General features: G+C 42.4%; 1 protein-coding gene across 4 annotated transcripts in view; it reads right to left on the bottom strand.

Annotated features, from left to right (window-relative positions):
* The window catches only part of Prpf18 (pre-mRNA processing factor 18), a 32,095-nt gene that overhangs the window by 5,606 nt on the left and 3,451 nt on the right, over positions 1–23,038 (bottom strand). The window contains exons 2-12 of one of the 4 annotated variants that reach the window (XR_003835946.2): positions 22,715–22,792; positions 22,572–22,598; positions 20,010–20,114; positions 16,970–17,083; positions 12,912–13,058; positions 11,175–11,243; positions 9,690–9,830; positions 9,494–9,565; positions 7,050–7,205; positions 6,237–6,367; positions 5,380–5,634 (exon numbers count right to left, since the gene is read on the bottom strand). Coding sequence is in view for 3 of the 4 variants with exons in the window: in XM_029473967.2 (XP_029329827.1) it covers positions 6,335–6,367; positions 7,050–7,205; positions 9,494–9,565; positions 9,690–9,830; positions 11,175–11,243; positions 12,912–13,058; positions 16,970–17,083; positions 20,010–20,114; positions 22,572–22,598; positions 22,715–22,792 (942 nt within the window). In the remaining variant the exon portion in view is untranslated. Of the gene's footprint in view, positions 1–5,317; positions 6,368–7,049; positions 7,206–9,493; positions 9,566–9,689; positions 9,831–11,174; positions 11,244–12,911; positions 13,059–16,969; positions 17,084–20,009; positions 20,115–22,571; positions 22,599–22,714; positions 22,793–23,038 lie in introns of those variants that run through there. The other 3 variants (XM_029473967.2, XM_029473966.2, XM_021156491.3) reach the window with 3 other exon arrangements.

Genomic DNA, 23,038 nt, shown 5'->3' with positions numbered 1-23,038 from the left:
GTGTGTGAGGCTCTGCTGTGCCTGGCCACACTGTAAATGCCCCACAGGAGCCCTTGGTGGTTCTTCTTGCAAATCGTGTACTGACTTCTGACTGTGAAGCCGGGAGGATTTTCTGGGCCTTTGTCATGCCCACCGGCCGCACACATGTACATACACTACGTATTTTCTTCCTCATGCCCCTAAACCATGGTTGTAAGTGAAAGCCATATTCAAAGTTAATCTCCTAAAGGTTACACACATGTCCTCTATGCACATCTACATTATGTTATTCTAATCACTCCATTTTTAACAGTCTTTAAAAATCATAATTTGTGTAAAAAGCTTTCCCAAAAACTAGGCTAAAGTGTTTCCTCTCTCTTTGGCAGAAATGAGCCATCCTTGACGTTTCTACCAGTAATTTAAACCTAACAAGTAGACTTAGGTAAGTTAATAAGCTATATAGCGTTTGTTTGGTCTATCTGGTTAGGAAACTCCCCGAGGTGTATTTAATTTTGTGAGGAACAGAACACTTCAACTTCACAGTTGAAGTCTACAGAAGTTTGCATAAAAGCCAGAGGATGAAATCATGTTTCAGCAAACAATCTCTTGAACTGTTTCCAGTACATTCATAGAACATGTTATACCAGTATTTCAAATAAAAATAGGAGTCATGTCACTCTAAGTTTTCATTTATGTAATGTCCAGTAACAGGCAGAACTAGAAACACTTAGTCAAGAGCAGTACTGACTACGGCTGAGGGGATGTAAGAGTGCTGCCTCGCTTGCAGAGCTCCCAAGTTCGGTTCCCAGCACCCACATGACAGTTCAGAGCTGGAATTCAGAGACATAAAATATATTGAATAAGTGTTTACAAAAGAAGAGTAACACTGACTGATGGGAGAGAACATAGAAACAAGACAGTGTGAAGGAATACGCTCTACCCAGCACCACCCAGATCTTAGCTTTTAATGTGGCACGTATTACCCAGAATCCCTGAGCTATATACAACTAAAGCCATACACTTCTAACACTAAAGCATTTCTTGATGTGTTATTTTAAAAGAAGTAATTATTACATAATTTCCAAACCTCCTTAGCAAATATCTTCATGTAGAAGAGGTCTGAGTTACACATCTGCCAGAGGTTGCAAACTGATCCACAATATCACTTTATTCTTAGCAGTGTCTCTGGAACACAGCTGCTGCTGGTGAGCTCACAGGAGGTGCAGGTCTAAGATGCTTACTGTTGTTTGTTTTGGGTTTTGAGATTTGTTTATGTGTGTGAGTACACTGTCGCTGTCTTAAAACACACCAGAGGGCATCGGATCCCATTACACATGGCTGTGAGCCACCATGTGGTTGCTGGGAATTGAACTCAGGAAAAGCAGTCAGTGCTCTTAACCCCTGTGCCATCTCTTCAGTCCAATGTTTACCGTCTTAAAAAATAAAATAAAAAGGTTTGAACTTCAGGTATCATGTTGAAAACGGCCCTCTCAGAACATATTTCAAATCAACCTCACCAAGAGACCAAAAAGGTCGTTACATACAATGGAAATCAGGCCTTTTACAAACTAATGCAATGCCTGGCAGTCTTCTGCCTGAGCTGCAGCATGGATTTCAGGATAAACAACACAGTGACTCTGTGCTTAATTTCATACAATGCTAATTTTAAAAGAAAAACAAAACAAAACAAAAAAACCCTGTGGCAACATTTTCAAAATAAGAGTGTTTTTTTAAAAAGAAAAAGATTTTGGATTCTTAAGAGATTGAGTACCAAGGAACACTGGACGTCCATTTCTACAAGGCAAGGCTGACCAAAATGACCGCTAGCTACCAAGGAGACTGAGCACCTAGGCCGCCCCCATTGTACACTCAAGGCCCACTTCCTTATAGCAGAATGAGAAGGAAAACGCACAGCTCTTTTGTTTTACATGCAAGAAAATGCAGAACCAGAGGACAGGCAGGAGGCCAAGGTCGGAACACTCAGCTCCTTTGTTGTTGAAGGCCTGCAACAGGCAGAGCAATGGCCTCTAGGAGAAATGGCAGAGAAGACTTCAGACAGATGAACATGCAACTGTTAACTCAATGCTTGCAAACACTGCCACCCTCCTCCCAACTGTGGGGCAATTCTGCCTACTATAAAAATCTGTTTCGGGCTAGAAAGATGGCTCAGCGGTTAAGAGCACTGACTGCTCTTCCAGAGGACCTGAGTTCAATTCCCAGCAACCACATGGTGGCTCACAACCATGAGATCTGATGCCCTCTTATGGTGCATCTGAAGATATAGTGTACTCATATAAATAAAATAAATAATTTTTAAAAATCTGTTTCATACTGTTTTTCTGCAACTTCTTGTGACTTTCAAATAAGAAGTTTAAAAAAAGATTTTCCTAATACTAAAATTCAAACTTTACATAACTTATTTGGCCCTTCCCTGCAGAGGACAAAACACCCTCCTTCTACCATTCTGCACTACCTTATCTAGGAGTCTGTCATAAAGATTCCCATCAACAGTCTCCATCCCTAACGACTAGACAAGAACAAGACTATGAACCACAGAGGCGCCCATCCAACCACAAAGTATTTACTGAGCACTATTAACAGGTGCCAGGACAACAGTAAACTGTGTTGTCACCGCAGCACTAGGTCATCAGCAGCTGTACCACACTCGCTCCTGTGAACTGCAGTCCCAGGCCACTGTCTCACTGCTGCTCAGACTGTAGACTTGACAGAGTGGGCTGCTGGGTCCAAGGTTTTATTGTCTTCCTTACTATCAGAAACTGTCCTCTGCGCCGATGTCAAGAACTTCTGGAATGTCTACTTCTTTTGCATGCGACTATACCACTCCCTAATTTGTCCCGTCTTGACCTCAGAGACTAAACTTGTGGCAGACATCACAGAAAATTAACACTATGCCTTGAGACCAGTCAAGGCTTTGGACTCAGCCTGCAATCTTCCTATGCGCTCTTAAACTGTGTGTGCCTGCCTTTGTGAGATACAGAGCCAACCTTACTGTGCCCTAGATTTCCCATGCTGTAAGTGTTTACAGTTGAAGGCACATGCATAGCTTCCATGTTAAGTTACACACTCCATGCCCCTGACCATGATGGTATGTGTGTACGCTTATGCTGCAGTAATCCCGTGCTGACAAATCTCCACTGCCAACAGTGTGAGGATGTGGTCTGTCTGTGGTGCTGCGTGTCACTCAAGAGTCAGCTGGGTCAGTGAAGCGGCTTCCTCCCTAGCAAATGCTGCTAAGATAACTGTAAAGAATCCTCGCCCCCCCCCCGCCCCCCCAGCCATGTTTCCTGTGCTGTCCAAGCCTTTATTACAGAGAAGCATGGCACACAGGAACAGACACAGACAGATCATACACACAAAACATGCCAGTACTCGTAAAGACTACAAACAGCAACAAGACTGAGCTAAATGGAGAGTTCAAATTTGGACTTGTTCTTCATAAATGAACCCAAGGGGCCCAATGTGATCATCATGGTATACACTTTCTAAAACAGTGGTTCCCAACGTGAGGGTTGTGGCCCCTTTGGCAAACCTCTATATCCAAATATATTTACATTATGACTTACGACAGTAGCAAAATAACAGTTGTGAAGAAGTCACAAAAACAGTTTTATGGCTGAGATTACCACAGCATGAGAAACTGTATTAAGGGTCATAGCATTAGGAGGGTCTAGAACCACTGTTTAAAGCCTTTGAAACTGAGCCGAATAATCCCTTTCAGATTTTGTTATCCAGGCTAACACATCATCCAAGTCAATGAGAAAAACACTAGAAAGTCACTAACATGTCCCTAGCATCTGCTCAAGGAGAGACTTCAATCCCTTATTTAGTACTCAAGGCTTCCTCATTCAACAGGCTGAAGCCAAAACATCATGTCCTCTCCCTAACCATCTATAGGATGCCATCCAACTCGCCCTAACCATCTGACCTTGACTATTTAGCCCAGGCTAGCCTTAACTCGAGATACCGTTGTGACTCATCTCAAAACTTCCAATCCTCCTCAGCCTCCAAGTGACGAAACCACAGCCATCAAACCTGGCTGAAAAGTAGAGATAAACAAGGAAAAGATGATAGCTTATTCCGAAGTGCTTGCTGCCCAAGCAAGAGAGTTTAGACCCTAGAAGTCAGTAGTCAGGCACAGTGGTGTGCATCTGTAAGGCCAGGCCTGGGGAGGCCAGCACAGGAGGACTCACAGGAGACTTGCTGCTGGCCAGCTAATCGGGCTAATCGAGTACCACGGTAGGGACCTTGTCTCAATAAACCAACACAGGTGGAGGCTGGCGAGACCGACCAGGGAGATGCCTCAACGATTAAGACCACTCACTGCTCTTACAGAAGACACAGGTCAGGTTCCCAGGACCTGGGGTGGCTCACAATTCTAACTTCAGTTCCAGGGGCTCAAACACTCTTTCTGGCCTCCCTGGGCACAAGGCACACATATGGTACACTTAAACATATGCAGGCAAAACATTCATACACACAACATAGAAATATTCCCTTTTCTAAAGGTAGCCATCCTGAGAAACAACTCTGAGGCTAGCTTCTGGCCTCCAAGTGCACATCCAGGTACACGCACCTCCCACACACAAACACACACCCACGCGGCATTCATGCACACACACTTTTTTTTTGAAAGAATATTTTTTAAAATAGAAAACTATAGTAGTTTTATTTTATTACTATTTTTTAAATGTATGAGTGCTCTATTTGCATGTACATCTGCATGCCCAAAGAAGGCACTGGATCCCATTACAGATGGTTGTGAGCCACCATTTGGTTGCTGGGAATTGAACTCAGGACTTCTGGAAGAGTGGTCAGAACTTTTAACCACTGAGCCACCTCTCCAGCTTCCCCCCACTTTTAATATATAAATAAACTAGAAATCCTCTTAAATAAATTACATATGTATATAAAAACTAGTCCAGGAGGAAGGAGAAACCACACAGTGTCTACAAGAAATGTTGTCTTTAAAATTATCTAACTGTATGAACGTTTAAACAGTATCATTTACCCATAGTATAAATGAGCATGATTAACAAATTTAACCCTTGGAAATTAGAATCAATTATCAAAGGAAAAAACCTTTTCTAATTCAAAGCGTTAGCCTTTACTACAGTCATCTGTGGTTTTAAGAAATGAAAATCGGGCCAGTGAGATGTTCTGCTGATAAAGGCTTGCAGCTAAGCCTAATGACGTGAGTTCGATCCCTGGAACCTGCAAAGGTAGAGAAGAACCAGGGCTCTGGCCTGTACATATGCACCATTGCACAGCACACATGCCACCCCTCACTCACAATAAAAACATTAATAGAATCCTGAAAATTAAAAACGGAAAGTCTTCGAATTTACCCAAGTATATGTGAACTGTACAAACTGCACAATCAACACTAGGGAGTCAGGCTGAGATGTTTTTAATGCTAATAAATGTGAATAAGGCACAAAGTATGTCATACAAATGACCAGTCAGCAATTGGAACTAAGAGACAAACAAAGATAATTCATGAGTGGTGACAACCATTCTCTAGCTTAGCATATGAATGCAATTTTACGCAGTTAAGAAGATTTTAAGTACATTTCCAGAACTCATCTTCAGTTTTAAGAGCCGCCACCTGACAAGCCGTTCCATACAATTTGGGATCTGTAACAGTTTGCCAAATAGATCATAGTTGGTTCTTTTTTTTATTCACATCAAGGTTTCAATACAAACAAGTTTGTATGAGGCATATATAATTTAAAAAAAAAAAACAAGTACAAATACTTCAGACTTAGTTGCATAATTAAAAAAACATTTTCATATGCTACTTAAAAATAACTATAAACACTGAAGCCAAGACTCCACTTTCCATACCTTCTTAGGTTACCATACACTAAATCCACATTCCAAGTCATATTATCATAAAACACTCTAAACTGGCTGTCCTAATGAAGCCCTGTATTTCTCTTATGTGCCCAATCTGTAATTTCTTTGTTTGAAGCAAGTTGGATATGATTCATACCTGGACTATATATATAAGAAGACCCTGTTTCAAAACAAACAAACAAAAAAAAATTCCAAGAGTTTTGTTTTAGTCCTAAGCAAATTAAAAGCCTCATGATTTCCCCTCCCTTCCATCAGGTATGGAAGTCGTGGTGTCCTTTGCTCTGTGAAGCTAAAAGGGAACTCCCCTGTAACCTCCTCACTGCGCCCCACTCACTGGCAAGTCACTTCTCTGGGGTTTCATTCTCCACACTTCCAGTTACCTCAGTCAACTGTTCTCACAGCTTGACGATGCTTCCACAGGATCACTAGAAGCTCAGCAGGAGCCTCCAGCACCATAGCACCACCTCCAGCACCAGCCTCACTTCATCTCCTTCTGCAGAAACTGTACCTCCTGGTAGCACAGAGGTGAGAGCACCATGTTTCCCGGGAGGCCATACTCACACAATTTTCATTACAGAATATCGTTACAACTGCCCTTTTTTATAACCAGTTATTAACAACCCCCTCCTCTGTCCCTCCTACCCCTGTGTATTATGATTATCTGAGACATGATCTCCCTCTTTATTCCAAGCTGGCTCAGAACAAGGTTCTCCTGACTCCACCAATGAAGTACTAGAATACAGGTACATGCCACCATGTCTACTCAGCCTAATTAATAAACCAAATTTTACCATAGTTGAGTAAGTATCTGGGCTCTGGGGTAGACTGTACAGGGTTCAGTACTATCTAGTATTTCTGGTGTCCACTGGAGGCTGTTGAATGCACTCCCTGCAGAGAAGGGAGCATAAGCCTTCTTACATTTTAGAGTTCTACGTTTGGAGAATTAAAGAACGTTGGTTTAGTAACAGCAACTGCTGTACAAGCCTGATGACCTGAGTCGAATTCTCAGAACACACACAAATGTAGGTGAGAACTAACTCCACAAAGTTGTCCTCTGATGCCTATATGCATGCCCAGGCACGTGCATGCACACACACAAACACGAACACGCACGCACATGCACAAATACACACATACACATCCCATTATTTTAAAAAGAAAAAGACTGTTAGAGCAAATCTTGTCCTGCTTACCTGAATGTATTTCCGTTGGGTTTCATCATTTAAAACATGCGCAACATGCTTGGAAAAGATCTTCTCCCTGCCAGTTCTGGCATGGATACCAACCATGGTGACACCGATAGGCCAGGGGGCATTGCCAATGGCCATCTGAAGGTAAGCATCATTCGCCTGAAACAAAAGTTAAAGAAATCTAAAAGGAAAAATATATTGGCTCAAATGTGTACTTCCAGTCCTGCATAGCCCTCCTTCCTGACCAACATTTTATCTACCTCTTGGCAAAGATATTATGTTCCATTGCTCTAATCAAAAATTAAAGTTTGGGGTGACTTACAGCCTGCCCAGAAACACAAATGCCCATGAAAACACGAGTCAATACTAGCAGAAGTCAATACCAATGAGGAAGAAACACCCCGTTCTAGCCTTTGTGCATGGAAACCAATGCATTTCAGACTGAAACAGCAGGCAGTTCATTTCACGTGCTAACAGATACTGTTTTAGATTCAGTCTCCAACACATGGAGCTGGAAGGCGGACAGCAGCTAGCTAGCCTTTCACCACCCAGCCTGCCATCATATTCACTGTCCACACAGCACCGTGGGGCTCTGGAAGCAGTGGGGGGACGGGGGGGGGGGGGGCGGGCGATGCTTTATCTGCTGGGACAACCACATAGGGTCCCCAAGCCTGGACACGGGCTCACGGGTCACACAGCTGAAGCATGTGAGCACGGGAACTTTCCACCTTGACCCCCAAGACTCCTACTTGTCCAGAGCCTAAAATAAAAGCTATGAAAATCAAGACAGAAGTCAGTGAACACAAAGGGCTTGGTTTACAGTCAAGTCTGGCTAGCTGAGAGAAAGGAGGGAAAACAGAACAAAACACAGGAACTTCTAAAGCTCCCCAAGGACAGCAAGCAGGCTGCACACAAGCCCTCGGTTAACTGGGAGGGCACATCCACCCTAGGGATACCTGTCACCTTGCTCCGCAGCATATCTTTTTTTTATATATATATAGTTAGTTTTTACATTGTTCTTTTTTTTTTTAAAGATTTATTTATTTATTATATGTAAGTACACTGTAGCTATCTTCAGACACTCCAGAAGAGGGCATCAGATTTCGTTATGGATGGTTGTGAGCCACCATGTGGTTGCTGGGATTTGAACTCCAGACCTTTGGAAGAGCAGTCGGCGCTCTTAACCATTGAGCCATCTCCCCAGCCCTCTGCAGCACATCTTAAGGGTTTAATTTTAAAGGGAATTCTGTGTGGTTTTGGTCACTGGCTCTCATATGTTAACTTCCACACAGGTTTTCAACTGATACAATTTCCAATTTCCCACATCTCTAAAACCCAAAGAGAATTTCCCAACACATTAAAATGTACTAGTTCTCAACGTCACTTATATAAAGTAAGCTTCCACCTGACTTTGATATACATTGTGAGAAAGATAATGACAAAGGCATCGGCTAGAGCAGGCAGTGATTAGTGCTGTCTGCCATGACCAACTGTGCCATGGATTGCCATACACTGCCATGCAGTCATCCTTACTAAACACCATGAAGGGGAGGGGAATAATGATCAAAACACGCATGCTCAGAGAACTAAAACAAGCAAAACAAAAGACTCATGCAACTAGCAGAAACTAAGAATGAAAAGCTACCTCTACTGGAACAACTGGCTTTAATAATAAATCCCTCCATGACCCAATGCTCTCATCAAGTCACTGTATCATCTGAGAATGCTAGCAGTTCCCTCTTCCCCTCTCTAGTGCTCTAGCACTGCCTCTGGGACTCAAAGACCTTCACTCCAGGCTTTGTGGGCACCTCAGTGTCATATCTTCAGTATCCAGAAGGCTTCTCTCCCTTCTACAACTGCCTTCCCTCCAATGCCCGCATCTAAGCTCGCCCCAATAGTCCTGGATCCTAGAGTGCATTCCAACAGCTCTCCTGAGAGCTAAGGCATTGGAGTGAATAGCAACCACCCTCCCAGCAAGCAGTCTGCTACCTCCACAGTACTGTAAGGGGGGTGAGTCCCAGCAGCCTTCCATGAGCAACTTCCAAACACAGAAACAACCACAATGCATACGTAAGGTCCTCGGAATCAGCCAGGACAACAGCTCAGCTATGTTACCAATTAACTAAGCTTTGCAGTGGTCTGAAGAAGCTTGCTTGTAGGGGAGGATCTGTTCCATGCCGTGATGGACTATTTATACACTCTGATATTCAAGCCCATCCATAGACGAGCATGCCTATGCATCGCACATGCTCTGAAGAACCCTTAACCAGCTTTTAAAATGACTAAGAAACAAAGATGAGGTCTCAAGTTTGTTACTCAATGTCAAGAGAACAAAAAGGCTTTCTCCTCCCACCTGCTTCATGCTTCACACTCATTCTTAAATGTACTCTGTAAAATTCTCCCCATTCCATAATGTCACAGCAACTATAACACATAGTATAATTTACCTTCACGTACTCTCTCTGCAACATGAACTTAATAATATCTGTTATTGATTCTTTAATATCAGCAGGAAGATTCTGAAGAGAGACAAAAACAACTAGTTTTAGAAGCTACCATATGTAGTGAAAACTACTTATTCTAAATATTCTGATTTAAACAAACAAAAGTATGAGTTTAGAAAGAATCTTCCAGAAGCCTCACCCTTTTCCGGAGCTTTCTGAAAAGCGGTCTGAGGTAGGACTCCGTCTGCTTCTGGGTAGCGCTGTTCAGTTTGCCCTGCACACTGCGTTTCACGTAGTCCTCTCTGGCATTCAGTTCTTTAGCCCAAACACCAAGAAGAAACTGTTGGGAAAAAACATTAAGGCTGCAGTGCCCCCCAGTGGTGTGTGTGGAGACGCTCCCAACACGGACAGTCGGCATAGAATCAGCCTTATCACTGCTTGAGTAAGCTGTCATCTACTAAGATTTAATTAACAAACAACTTGTTTGTTTCATCATGTGCTTCAAAGTCAAGACACCCAATTTATGTACATGATGAAGATGGACCACTTCCGAAAAAAAGAGCTATCAAATTCCTCAATGACTGGATTGAAATAAACTCACTATATTTTTATTTGTACCTATTACGCACAATTCAAATAATCTGGGTTTTTCATATATATGCACTTTGATATTTGATCAGTGTTTGAAGTATGTTATATACTATTTGGACTTACACAGAACAGAGTAATCAATTTTAAAATCCAACCAACACCCAACTAATGGTGAAGGAAAAGAAATAGATAGATAGATAGATGATAGATAGAGAGATAGATAGATGATAGATAGATAGAAAGAAAGAAATAGATAAATAGATGATAGATAGATAGATGATTGATAGATAGATGATAGATAGATAGATAGATGATAGATGGATAGATGATAGATAGATAGAAAGAAATAGATGATAGATAGCTAGATGATAGATAGATAGATGATATAGATAGATAGATGATAGATAGATAGATGATAGATAGATGGATAGATAGATGATAGATAGATAGAAAGAAATAGATGATAGATAGATAGATAGATAGATAGATAGATAGATAGATAAGTAAGTAAAACTCTGAGAACTGTGATCCGTGCCGAGTTCTCAGCCTGGCAAAGGAACCCAGAGCCCCTTGGGTGTAACAAATATTTAAATGAATTTGTCTGCAGACAAATATTTAAATGAATTTAGGATCTGACCATGTTCTCCCTAGATAAGTAAAGAGAACTGCTGACAGCAAATACAGAATTAGTCAAGAAGGAAGCCCAGTACTCAGGAAGGCGCCTTGCTCGATCCATGGCTAGCTCTGCTCACTCTGTGAGAGGCCCTTCCCTAGCTCCCTCTCTCTGCCCACCACCTCCCTGGCACAGCTCTCTAGAGTATCTGAGTCGAACAGGAAACTCCAAATGCTGTGGTCACTCTATGCTGTAATCACTGTCCCTGGCTTTTGGGCAAAGCCCACCCAGAAAGCAGACACACACTTCCATCCATAATCCAGCACACAGGGTGAGAGGCTCCAGCGGCCTAGCACTTAGCAGCAGGCACTCACATGGCAAGTACAAATGCTGGGGAAGTACCCTCCCCAGGATATTCCCCGTGTAGGAGAGCTTCCTACACATCCGCAATGGTCTCCGGCCCTTCCCTACAGCACTCACCTTCAGGAACTTGGTGATGATGTCCATGTCCTTATGATCGTCACCTTTCCCTAAGGACTCCCCCAGTGCCTCAAGAGGAAAAAGAAAACATGCCTGTTCACTAACACATAGCAATTTAAAAAGAAGGTGTACAAGTGTATGTGACCAGCAATCGGTTAAAAAGGCTTTAATAATGCATAGACAAGTCAGAAAAAACTGCACATTTCTATGTAGAGATGCGCTACCTCTTATGCATGGAGAGGTAAGAGTCAGCAAAGTGGCTCAAGGGTAAAGTGCTGCCTGCAGAGAGAGGCAGACTGGACAGCCTGAGCTCAATCCCCAGAACCCAGGTAAAGGTGGAGAGAGGATCAGGCCTGCACAGTCGCACTCTGCACTCCACACACATGCAGTGGCAGATGTCCCTGCCACAAACCACGCACACAGCACACATACACACAGTAATAACTCAAAATAGTTTACAGACTGTTACTGCCTTTTGCTACATATCTGTGTTTGGACGTGTGTGTGTGTGTGAGAGAGTATGGGAGCTTAGAGTCCGGAGCTGCAATGTGAGCCGTTCAGCATGGGTGCTGCGAATCAAGCCGGAAAGAGCAGTGCACGGTGTCTATCACAGTTGAGCCACCTCAGGCCCCAATTTTGCAAATTTAACATAAAACATCAATGAAAACATTGATGGATAAAATTCTCCTAGATGGATAAAATGGCCTAAAATCAGATTATGCTGGTGACAACACCCTGTGGATATATATCATGAGCCACTCAACTGTATACTTGATTTTGGTAAATTATATTGCATGCAAATATCTTAAGAGAGTTCAAAAAAATAGGGAAGAAAGAGAGGAGGACTAGAGGGAGGGTTAACAGGACAGAGGGAGGGAACAAGCCTGAGTGACAATCGATAGCTCACTCAAATTATTTAGTAAAAGTTACAGAGCATCCCAAAGAGGAGCTGGAAGAGGATGCAGTAAAATGGTGTCCTTCACTGCGACCTCACTCTAGAGAGCCCTACATTTTCAGAGACCAGAGACTAAAGCAAGCACAAGTAACAGCTTGTGTTGTGTTAAACAGAAAGCAAACAAAGAACTCTGACCTGCACTTGTTACATGCTAGATACTTACATGATACTGTTTTTCATGAAGATTACACATATCATTCACATGCATCACGGTGCCAGAATCAGGAGGCTATACCGTGGCAAGTGCTAGCAGAAATGCAAGGACACGCCCCTCATGTGCTGCTAGTGGGACAGCCCTGAGACAACCATGCCACAGACAGAGCAGTTTGGTAGTACTCAGACAAATTGAATATGTGTGTATAAGCCCCACAATTCTGTTCCAGTTCATGTCCATGGCTAAGGAGGAGCTGAGAGCAAGCAAAGTGCCCACTGTTATAAGAAATCTAAAATACAAGCATGCCGTAATATATAACCAATCCAAAGCAAGAAAAGCAAGTGTGGATCTTAAACACAGTGTGAAATGGGGAAAAGGAATAAAATAAAGATTCCCACAACACACAATATTACTTTACATGAACATAAAAACTGCAGCGCCGCCAGCAAATAAAGGGATGCAAATACTACAGTGATCACTTCTGAAGGTAGGAAATGTGAGTGAACGAGAAAAGCCAGTGCCTGCATGCCAAGGATGGCATGCGCTGTGCAGGAACACGGCTCAACTCAGTGACTTGCTCCTCAGGAGGAAGGGATGCAGGGGAGCAGGTTCAGGGCGGGTAGACTACCTCTAATTCTTCAATGGTGGTGTTTTCCTCGTGAACTTTCAGGTCATTCTGTGTGTCCTCCTCTCCAGGTTCCTGACCACCCACAATTTCATTCAAGTACTGCTGGTCAATCTTGTCCAAAGCTGCTTTCAGATCATTCCTTAAGCCCTAGGGTGAGAACAAGAAGCGCACCAGTTAGGAAGTGTCACCGTGTGTGTCTGTGTGTGTGTGTGTGTGTGTGTGTGTGAGTGAGAGAGAGAGAGAGAGAGAGGAGAGAGAGAGAGAGAGAGAGGAGAGAGAGAGGGGAGAGAGAGAGAGAGAGAGAGAGAGGGGAGAGAGAGATCTGTGCTCGTTTATGCTCATCACGTCGTACATTGCAGGCTGAGATGTAGCTCAGTCAGCAAGGGCTCGTCTAGCGTGCACAAAGCCACCCAGGACTGGGAAATTGGTCATGATAGAACAAACCTGTAGTCACAGCACTTGGAGATAGAAGCAAGAAGACCAGATGGTTCGTTTCGAGGCCAGCCTGGGCTACATGACCTTATCTCAACCTTCCCTTCCCAAATCCACACCCAGAAGTACACGCCATGTTAAGGGCTTGTCAAAACTAGGGAAGGAAGCAAACCATTGTGCTTTAAAAACTTGCTTTTGTTTTGGTTTCTCTGTGCAGTCCTAACTGTCCTGAAACTAACTCACTCTGTAGACCAGCATGGCCTCAAACTCAGAAATCTGCCTGCCTCTGCCTCCCAAGTGCTGGGATTAAAGGTGGAAAATAATTCTTATAAAAATAGTGGAAAGAATATATGCACACTGTCCAGTCTACTGCTAAGAAAAAAAAAAACCAGACATGTTAGAAATCTAAAAATCTCATCAAAACCATATTGTTTTTCTAATAATAAAACTTAGTGAATGTGACCAAGTTTCATTCGAGGTCCCCAATCCATTTTTCCAGGTCACAAACATGTTTTACCTCATTTCAATTGCTCTGAACTCCCTATGTCAATGAAAAACAACAACAACAACAACAAGAAAAAACCAACCACCACCCGGTGTCTCTTTAAGCCAGGCTCTAAACTTTGTTTCTACCAAAGATACATTCAATGTATCTCTAGGCTTGAATATTTAAATTAGGAGAAGAGAACAGGCTCCCTTAGCACGAGCTATGAGACAAAGAACAGGGCTGGGGATGCTGAGCAGAAGAGCTAGGAAGCAGGGCTGGGGATGCTGAGCAGAAGAGCTAGGAAGCAGGGCTGGGGATGCTGTTACAAACCTAAAAATCCAAGGAGCTAAGGAGCAGAGTAGGAGATGTTATGTGGCAGGGCTTGAGAGCAAAGGTAGACGTGGTTCAGACCTGTGCCGTATGGGAGTTCTTGAGCAACTTACCTTTATGCCTTGGCTGCCTAGTCTGTAAAATAGGATTTGTTCTACCCACTGCGTAGAGTTGTTACAAGAAGTCATTGTCGGTCTATTTTACATTTACTATATGCTAGGGCAGTTCTCAAACTCTAACATAGTTCCTTTCTGAGCTAATAAAGGCAGTGTGCACCCTCAATGCTCACCGCATCCTACCATCCATCTATCCTAGCATCAACACACACACTTGAGTTGGAATATTCAACTCAAACACTTTTAATTTAGCAAACATTGCTGGCTTGCTCTATGTAATGTACAGACCAGGTTCCCAATGGTTACTACATTTAATTCTCAAGACAGCCCAGTGAGCAGAAGGTCCCACCACCTCTACTTCACAAGTGAGGACTGGAGTAGATTACAAGACTTGCCACTGGTCACACAGCTAATGATTAGCATCCAGGAATAGACCCCAGATCCTTTAGACCTATGCTCTTTCCTCAGAACCTTTAGATGTGAGGTCTAGGCCACAAATACAAAGACAAAACAGCCCTGGCCCCAGAATAGGATAAACACACCCCAAACTCTGCCATTAGTGAAACACACTATGTGCATCTGCAGAGGTTAATTATGGGAGGAGCACAGAGAAGGAAGCAACGCATTCTTTCTGATGGGGACTGTGGTTAGGTTAAAAAAAAAAAGGTAATTTTTGCATTGTGTCTAGAAGAATAAAGACAATATTTTCAGAGGCTTTTTAGAGAAAGACACTGCAAGCACATCATTAAAGACAAAGAAGAGCACAAATATCCCAGGAGCTCGGTACCACAGGGCTGGACGGGCACTGCTGAGATTCAATGCAGAAAGAGGTCCGGAAAGAAGGAAAGCAGAGAGGAAGCACTAACTAGCAAACAGAACACATGGAGCAAGACCCCTAGCCAGCCCCCAGCTATTCCCACCACTCCAACCGAGACAGTAAGCCTGTGCGTAAAGACAGGATCAGGCCGGGGGTTGGGAGAAGGCTCCTCACACAGGCAACCATTTCCCTTGGACTGCAGTCACACAAAGACTTTATGCAAAGGTCTGCCGAGCTTAGACCAATCAAATGATAGAACTGAGTTTTTCTGGTGTCATTAAAGTCACAAATAACCAAGAGTACTTAATATTACTAAACTGCTTCACAGCACCAAGTTTTGGGATGGAATGTTAAAAGCCAAAGAAAATCATACCCATCTTTCAGCATTTAACAGAGTGAATTGATAAAAAGCTAAGGAAGCCACAGAGGAGCTGAACAAACAGTGCCCTGGCACCTACAGAACAAACATCCACACCCAAAGCACGCTCTTCAACTGCCGCAGAGCAGACCAGATGCTGGGCACCAACGCATAACCAGAGCCTCCTACGCAAAATACAACCGTTACTGCTAGAAGAAAACGCAAACATCTCTTCAAGCCCTTGGCATAAGCAAAGAATTCTCAAGCAGAACACAAAACCAACAACTATTGAGAAGATTAAATTAAAATAAATAAATAAAAATTAAGAAAGGATTCGTTAACTGGGACTCCATTAAGAAAAGAAGTAATATACCACCGAGGACCAAGCAAGTCACAAAACCTACCTGTGCTCCTCACCTGGGCTCATCTGCAGCGCATATGTGAACTTCCAACTCATTAATAAAGGACAGACCAGTTAAAAGATGAACACAGGGCTCTCATAAGCCTGTGATGGTTGCTCTCACCTGTGGGACTTACGGAGACAGATCTCCCGGGTAGCTAGGATTCCTGAGACTGGGACAACTCAGTCTGGATACCTGCACTAAGTGTAGGGGTCCCATCCCATGGCCTGTGGTCCCTGACAGAATGAAGAGAAAAAGAGCCAAACACCAGCACAGATCCCTCTGTTCCTGTGTGTGCAATGTGACCGACAACCCCTTGCCTTCCCTGCTCTGGGGACAGTATCCCTTCAAAGTGTCACCAAACTAAACCATTAACCTTCCTTGTTTTGTGAGGTCCCTTGTCACAGCAATGAAACAGTACAAACATCGGACACAGGAAGGTAAGTATGAAAAGATGTCCACTCATCTTCACATCAGGGACATGAATAAAGTCATGAGGTTCTACACATACAAGAAAGAGAACAGTTTAATTCTCAGACTAACAGCCCCACAGGTGGGTCTTTAGACATGCCCCGCTTAGAAAGCACACATTTACTCCTTTCATGGGCAATGCTGCCTGTGCTCGTTTCCTCAGAAAGTAGAGTGGGGGACCTCCTCCCTGAGATACTGCTTACGAGTGTTCCTGACAGCAGTGGTCCCACCCCAGAAACAAACTGTGGCGTGTTCATGGAAGCACAGTAACTGAGCAGTAACAGGAAACGGAGAGTGCACGGATGGCACGTTCAGAAATGCCACGCTGAGTAGATGGAGCTGTGTCTATCTATCCACGTGAAATGTAAAAATGCTAACACCAAAACCAAGTAGAACTTAATTCACAGTGTCTTCAGTCAGAAAGGGAGCTGCCTGGGGACAGAAGTGACACAGAACTGGGTGACAACAATATCTTTTACCCTTAGACTGTGCTGCTAATGCGCTCACATGCTATTTAACAAAACAGATGAATTATGCGTAAGACACAGCCTTCCCTTAAAAGCGGAAGACTTACTATGATGCTAACAGTCAAACCCCATGCTGCCCAGCTTCCGTGGGGCTATCCTGTCTTCAGGCTTGGTCTTACCTTGTTAACTTCTGGTGTAAGAATCTCTATCTTCCTTAAACGCTGGAAAGCATCATAGTCGGTTTCCCCAAACAGTCTAATTGGCTCTCCTCTTTCTCTCAGTCTTCTGATGACCTAGGAAGAGAAACACCTGGGAGACTTCAAAGAGGAAAAAACCTACATAAACATCTCAAAATAACGTGCATGTTTATCTTAAATGAAAACCTAAGTTTAATAAATATAATTTAATTATCCAAATAGGTGTTTCTGAATGAAATATAAAATCCTTCATACTTTTTGAAGGATTTTTGGGTGGGCAGTGAACCATGAGGTGTGTGCAGAAGTTGGAGAAAAACTTAGAAGAGTTGGTCCTCTGCCATCTGGGCCCCAGAGATTCAATGTAGCAAGGCCATTCTCCACTGAGTAACTATGACAGCACAGGAACCCTGCAAGCCAATTTTAACATCTTTCTCTCTTATAACAGATACATTGTGAATCAAAGGGGGAGTACTTTACACCAACACTATTTGACACAAATATCTCATAAACTGTTGTTTCTCTGAATAATTCCTAGCAAATAGTCTGATATATGAATCTGTAATGGAAATCTAGAGCAAGCAACCATAGCATAGACACCAACACACAAACACTGTCAGACATAACACAAGGGCCACACTGTCGGCCCTCTTCTCATACAACCATGACCACACAGTACTTTTCTTTAAGCCTATGCTAATACATACGTCAGTGACCAACCACCACTTTGAAATTAAAAAAAAGCACAAACTGTGTTTGCTCTCCCAGGATTTCACTCAGCAGACAGGCCATGTTATGACAACACTCTAACAGTTTCTAACTAGCCGCTTCAGTCCTCTGGAGACTTGTTTCAGCAGGGGGATCAATCTGCACAGCAGGTCACACACGAAGAAAGGAAGGAAGGACAGACAGACAGCATGACCAGGGGAAGGAGTGGGCACTGCAGCACCACAATCAAACCCATGTCCCAGACTCAGACAAGAAAGGGACCTGGGGTTACATGGCCACACGCAGGGCTTTTAAAGCCTGGGAACTACTTCAGTCCCGACTTGGGTTACTGACTACATTGGGGATTGTTTCATAATTAGTCTGTACTATGGATTTTCTACACTTTGAGTACATCTTTCATTGAAAAACGAGAAACAAACTATGTAATCAAGAAAATAAAGGTTTTTCCAAATTAAATAAGTAAGTCAATAGATAAATAAATGCCACGTGGTAGCCAGGCACTCTACCAACTGCACCATCCTTAGCTCTCCAACACATTTTCAGTGACTGGAACAAAGCATCAAAGTCTGTCATGTCATCTGTGTGCAATTATGTCTCCGTGAGGACTGAGCACTGACTGGAAATAGGTCAGAAGAGAACACATTACTCAAAATGTATGGAAGCCATGTTCATTTACGTTCATATCATAGGAATAGGTTAATTTGTTAATAATAGTTAAAGTAGACCAGACTGTGGGTAGACACTACAGATCAGACTGTAAACCAGTATAACACATAAATGTCTACAATGCTATTTGATAACATGCATGTTTGATAACATATAAACAGGTCTTTAAAACATACTAAGTCAGGGCTGCAGAGATGGCTCAGTGGTTAAGAGCATTGGTTACTCTTCCAGAGGACCCTGGTTTGATTCACAGCACCTACATGGTGCCTCACAACTGCCTGTAGGGAATCCAATGCCTTTTTTGACCTCCACAGGCACCAGGTATACACATAAGCACACATACATACATGCATGCAAAATACTCACACACATAAAGAAAAATTAAAAAACTAAACGTATACATTCTTATATATATATATATATATATATATATATATATATATATACACATATGTATATATATATGCATGTACATATGTATGTATACATATACACACAAAGTGTCTGTCCTACAAACCATGCTCCTAGAACTTTTTCAAGGGACATAATCATAATTAGGCATGAAATAATATCTCAGAAGGGGTTCATACTATCATTTACAAGGAAATGCTGACGCAATCTAAAGACAGTGAAATAGAAACACTTTAAAAGCATGGCAGAAAAAAAGAACAAAAAACAAAAAAACAGGACCTAGGAAGGGGAGGCAGGAAAATAAATACTATGAGGCAGACTATGGTACATAGCAAATTTCAGTCCAGCCTGGGCTATACAAAACTCTATCTCAAAAAAACAAAAACAAGAAAGAAAAAAGTTAAGGTTCAAATACACAGTGAGAAATTATACAGACAGGAAAAACTATGTAGCACTAAAAAGGGGGAGGGGACTTATACAGATCTTTGTGTTTTAATCTGAAAAAAACAAAAAACAAAAAAAAAAACAAAAAATAAGAGATGTAAACAGCAGAACAGTAGTACTTAAACCATTTTAGACAATAATGTAAGTATAATTACTTAGAATGTGTAAGTTTATACAGATGTTTGTTTAAACTTATACCATTGTTAGGAAAGAAAGACTACTGGGTGGTAAGGGAAGGCTTATTAATGGAAGGCATTTGCTGCATAGCCTGGTGACCTGGGTTTGATGCCTGAAACCCATGGAAAGGCTGAGGGAGAAAACTGACTGCACAGTGCTGTCATCTTACCTCCACACGTGTCCTGACACATGTGCCCACACACATCATGCACTCACACAGTCATGTTAAATATGTCTGGGGTGGGGGGTGGGGAGGGAGTGCGTTATATGTGCATTTTCCCTGCATTTAGGTCTGGTGCCCAAAGAGGCCAGAAGAGGGCACTGGATCCCCTGAAAATGGAATGACAGGCAGTTGGGAGCCACCCCCCAATGTGTATGCTGGGAATCCAACTCCACTCCTCTTGAAAAGAAGCCACTGCTCTAAGATTTGGCTCCTGCTTTTTGTTGTTACTGTGGTTTTTTACAGTAAGAATACTATCAAAGGAAAAGATTTCCAAGTTCATGGAAAACAAAAAGTCAAGTCATCTCACTTCGGAAATAACTTACCCAAGTCTAGTGTAAATGTTTCTTTCTGACTACAAAATAAACAGAACCTTACCTCTTGCCTAGAAAGAGTCATAGGAAGTTTTTCCTCTGCTAGTTCAAGTTCCAGCACTGGATTTGACGATGTTAGTGGTTTCTGGTCATCCTCTTTTGGTTGTATCTATTAACAGGCCAAAGAAATGAAATTCAAACTTACCAACATGTATTTCTATTCACCATCTAATCACCTTAGCATCGCAGACACGAGTGTTCCTGCTGAAGGAAGGGCTGCAGAGTAACTGTGCATGCTTCCAAGAGCTGACCAAGCACCCACTCAGGAGCATGACACGTGGAGAGCATGCACACAGCAGAGCACGTTCTTGCTATAAAGAGTCACATATGTACAGTGCTTTCCAAAATAAAGAAACTCAATGGTGCCTAAATATGAACTTAATTTCTCCCCAGACACTGAAACAGCCCACATTCTCTCTTTTTTTGTTTTGTTTTTATTTGTTTGTTTTTGTTTTTAGACACAGGGTTTCTCTGTATATCCCTAGCTGTCCTGGAACTCACTCTGTAGACCAGGCTGGCCTCGAACTCAGAAATCCTCCTGCCTCTGCCTCCCAGGTGCTAGGATCAAAGGCCACCACCGCCCGGCCCACATTCTCTCTTGAGAACAATCAATTTGCCTCTGTGAGAAAACTGTCTTCAAGGGTTATCCAACTGTTGTTCACCTTTACAGAGACTAAAGAACCAGTTCCCATTTAGCTTCTTCAGACATAGTATTCCAACCTTGGATAAACTACTAGGCATGAAGATGAACACTCAGAGCTGGGTACAACTGGACTATAAAATAAGCTAAGAACCTTTAAGAGAAGGAATGAAGGGTGACTGCCCCAGGGAATAAAGACTCTCACTCATGACCCTGCATGTGAAAATGCCTTCAGCCCTTCCTTCATATCTGGGCAGGTCAGTCACAGACTGAGAAAACTGAGTCCAGCAATTTAAAAGTCTGACTGTGTAGTCTGGAAATATACTGAAGTGTGGCTCCCATCCACCCACGAGATAAGTGTAAAATTCAGAAGTAGGAATAGATTCAAAGAAACAGGAAGAACTGTTTTAAGAAACTACTGTCTCATTAAGAAAATCTGCACAATCAAAATTATGCAATTCATGATTCTATAGGTTATGGTTAAAGGTAAAATAAAATAGAGACAAAAAAAAAAACCCTAATGTTTTGAATACTTACACAGATAAAATCAGCACCAAGCTTTAAAAATGGGAGCTAGCTCCTACAAAGGAGTAAAGCAACCATATTATACTGTCACTACTCCAAGGAGGGAGGGTTGTCAAAGAGCAACAAAATGCAGGTATTTATTCAATCTAAGTTCTAACGTACTTTTACATCATATGTATTCATATATAAATAGACAGCTGACAGCTCTGGGACAAAGATCTACGGTATTTTGCCAGCTGGATTCAAGACTACGGCACTATCTCCATAGAGACAGCACTGTCACATCAACAACAGGATCTGCAGAGCGCAAAGGGCACACTACACTAGGTTACTACATTACTCTAGTTTCCTACCTTCTCAGAGGTGTGGGCAACGGTCCACACTCACAAAGGCTGAGACAGCAGAGAAGGTGCAGGAGAAAGGATTCTGACCCCAGGTCAAGCCTAGGCACCATTCTGGGCGAGCAGGACATGCTGTCTACACAGCTAGTCACTGCTTATTTATATAATAAAATGTCTTTTACTTTTCTAAACTAGAAGTAAATGAAGCTGGTGTCTTTAAAGAAACCTATTAAAATACAATGATAAACTTTTCAGCATCTATCTTTAAAATACTCCTTCAATACTTGCCTTTCCAACAGTAAAAAAAAAAAAGCCAAAGGCACACATACAGCAGTTACATTCTTCGTGCTTTCCTCTAGAAATGCTAAGCCATACAAATTAATGTCCAGAATTTTCTCCAGTCCATGCACAGGAGTATTACCAAATGTATCACCCAGCATGTTTTGATGGAACCTGTTAGCTGAGTATTAAACTATGTCTGCTTTGAAAACAACTGAAACAGCTTCTCCACCTAAGCTTCAACCCCTCCCAGTGTCGTCAGCGCGACAATGTGAAAGGTCATCTCAGGCATGCATCTCAAGCACGAAGTGAAGCCTTTTACACAGCTCGTGGATTTAAACTCTTCTTCTAACTAACGGACTACACAAATGCTGTCCATGTTGAAAGCAAACTAAAGCATACAGAGGCTATGGACTGGGCCCAGAAGGAATTACGGACAGCATAACATAAAGCCAGCGTCTTAAGGTAGGCAGGAAGAAGCAGAGACCACACCACTTGCTGCTAAAACAGTCAAGGCTGCATGAATAGTGTTTTGAGCTCTTTCAAAACACACTTTTATTGAGAGAGGTAGGGTAGAGAGTGGTGGAAGAGATGAAGATAAGGAATATCAGAACCGGGACTTAATTTAAAAAAAAAAAAAAATTCAAGCTTTGGTCTCAAGCCGTTCATGCTGTCCACAGAAAGCCAAACCATTCCAAGCCAGAAGTCATGCACGCACTTTTCTGAATTCAAGATCTGGTTTTTTTTTTTTAAAAGCCAAATCAAAACCAAAAACTCATACCTCTCCAGAAGGCTTCTCACTTACAGGCTAATGTATAACATTGATAAATTGAACAGAGATCAATAGTTTTGTTATTTAACAACAGCTGTAAAAATTTGAACTCAGAAATATATGACTTAACCTGAAAGTTGGAACTTTCTTACCTTGTAGCCACATCTTTCATAATATGCTTCCTCTTCTTTTTTTGCCAGTTCACTCCGCTTGAAGTACTTTTTATTTTCCTAGCAAAGACAAACAGTACATTACTAATGCGCCCTTGGCAGAAGTTTGTGCCTCAGTTATCAAGCACCCCTAGAAACCTTTTAAAAACACTTCTCAGTTTCTCAAGAATGTAATATTTTTAGCCCTGAAGATAATCCCACTGAGTTCCCCCCACCCCCTGGATGGTGGCCCCCTCCTCCAGAGCAGACCTGTGTTTGGATATGTGATAAACTCAAGTATTTTACTTGAAGTAGGAGTTCTAGCAG

This window comes from Mus caroli, unplaced genomic scaffold (assembly GCF_978045245.1).
Source record: "Mus caroli unplaced genomic scaffold, Mus_caroli_1 scaffold_2, whole genome shotgun sequence".
NCBI classification, from domain to species: Eukaryota; Metazoa; Chordata; class Mammalia; order Rodentia; family Muridae; genus Mus; species Mus caroli.
Note: the sequence above shows the minus strand (reverse complement) of the source record. Positions and strands in the feature narration are given on the sequence as shown.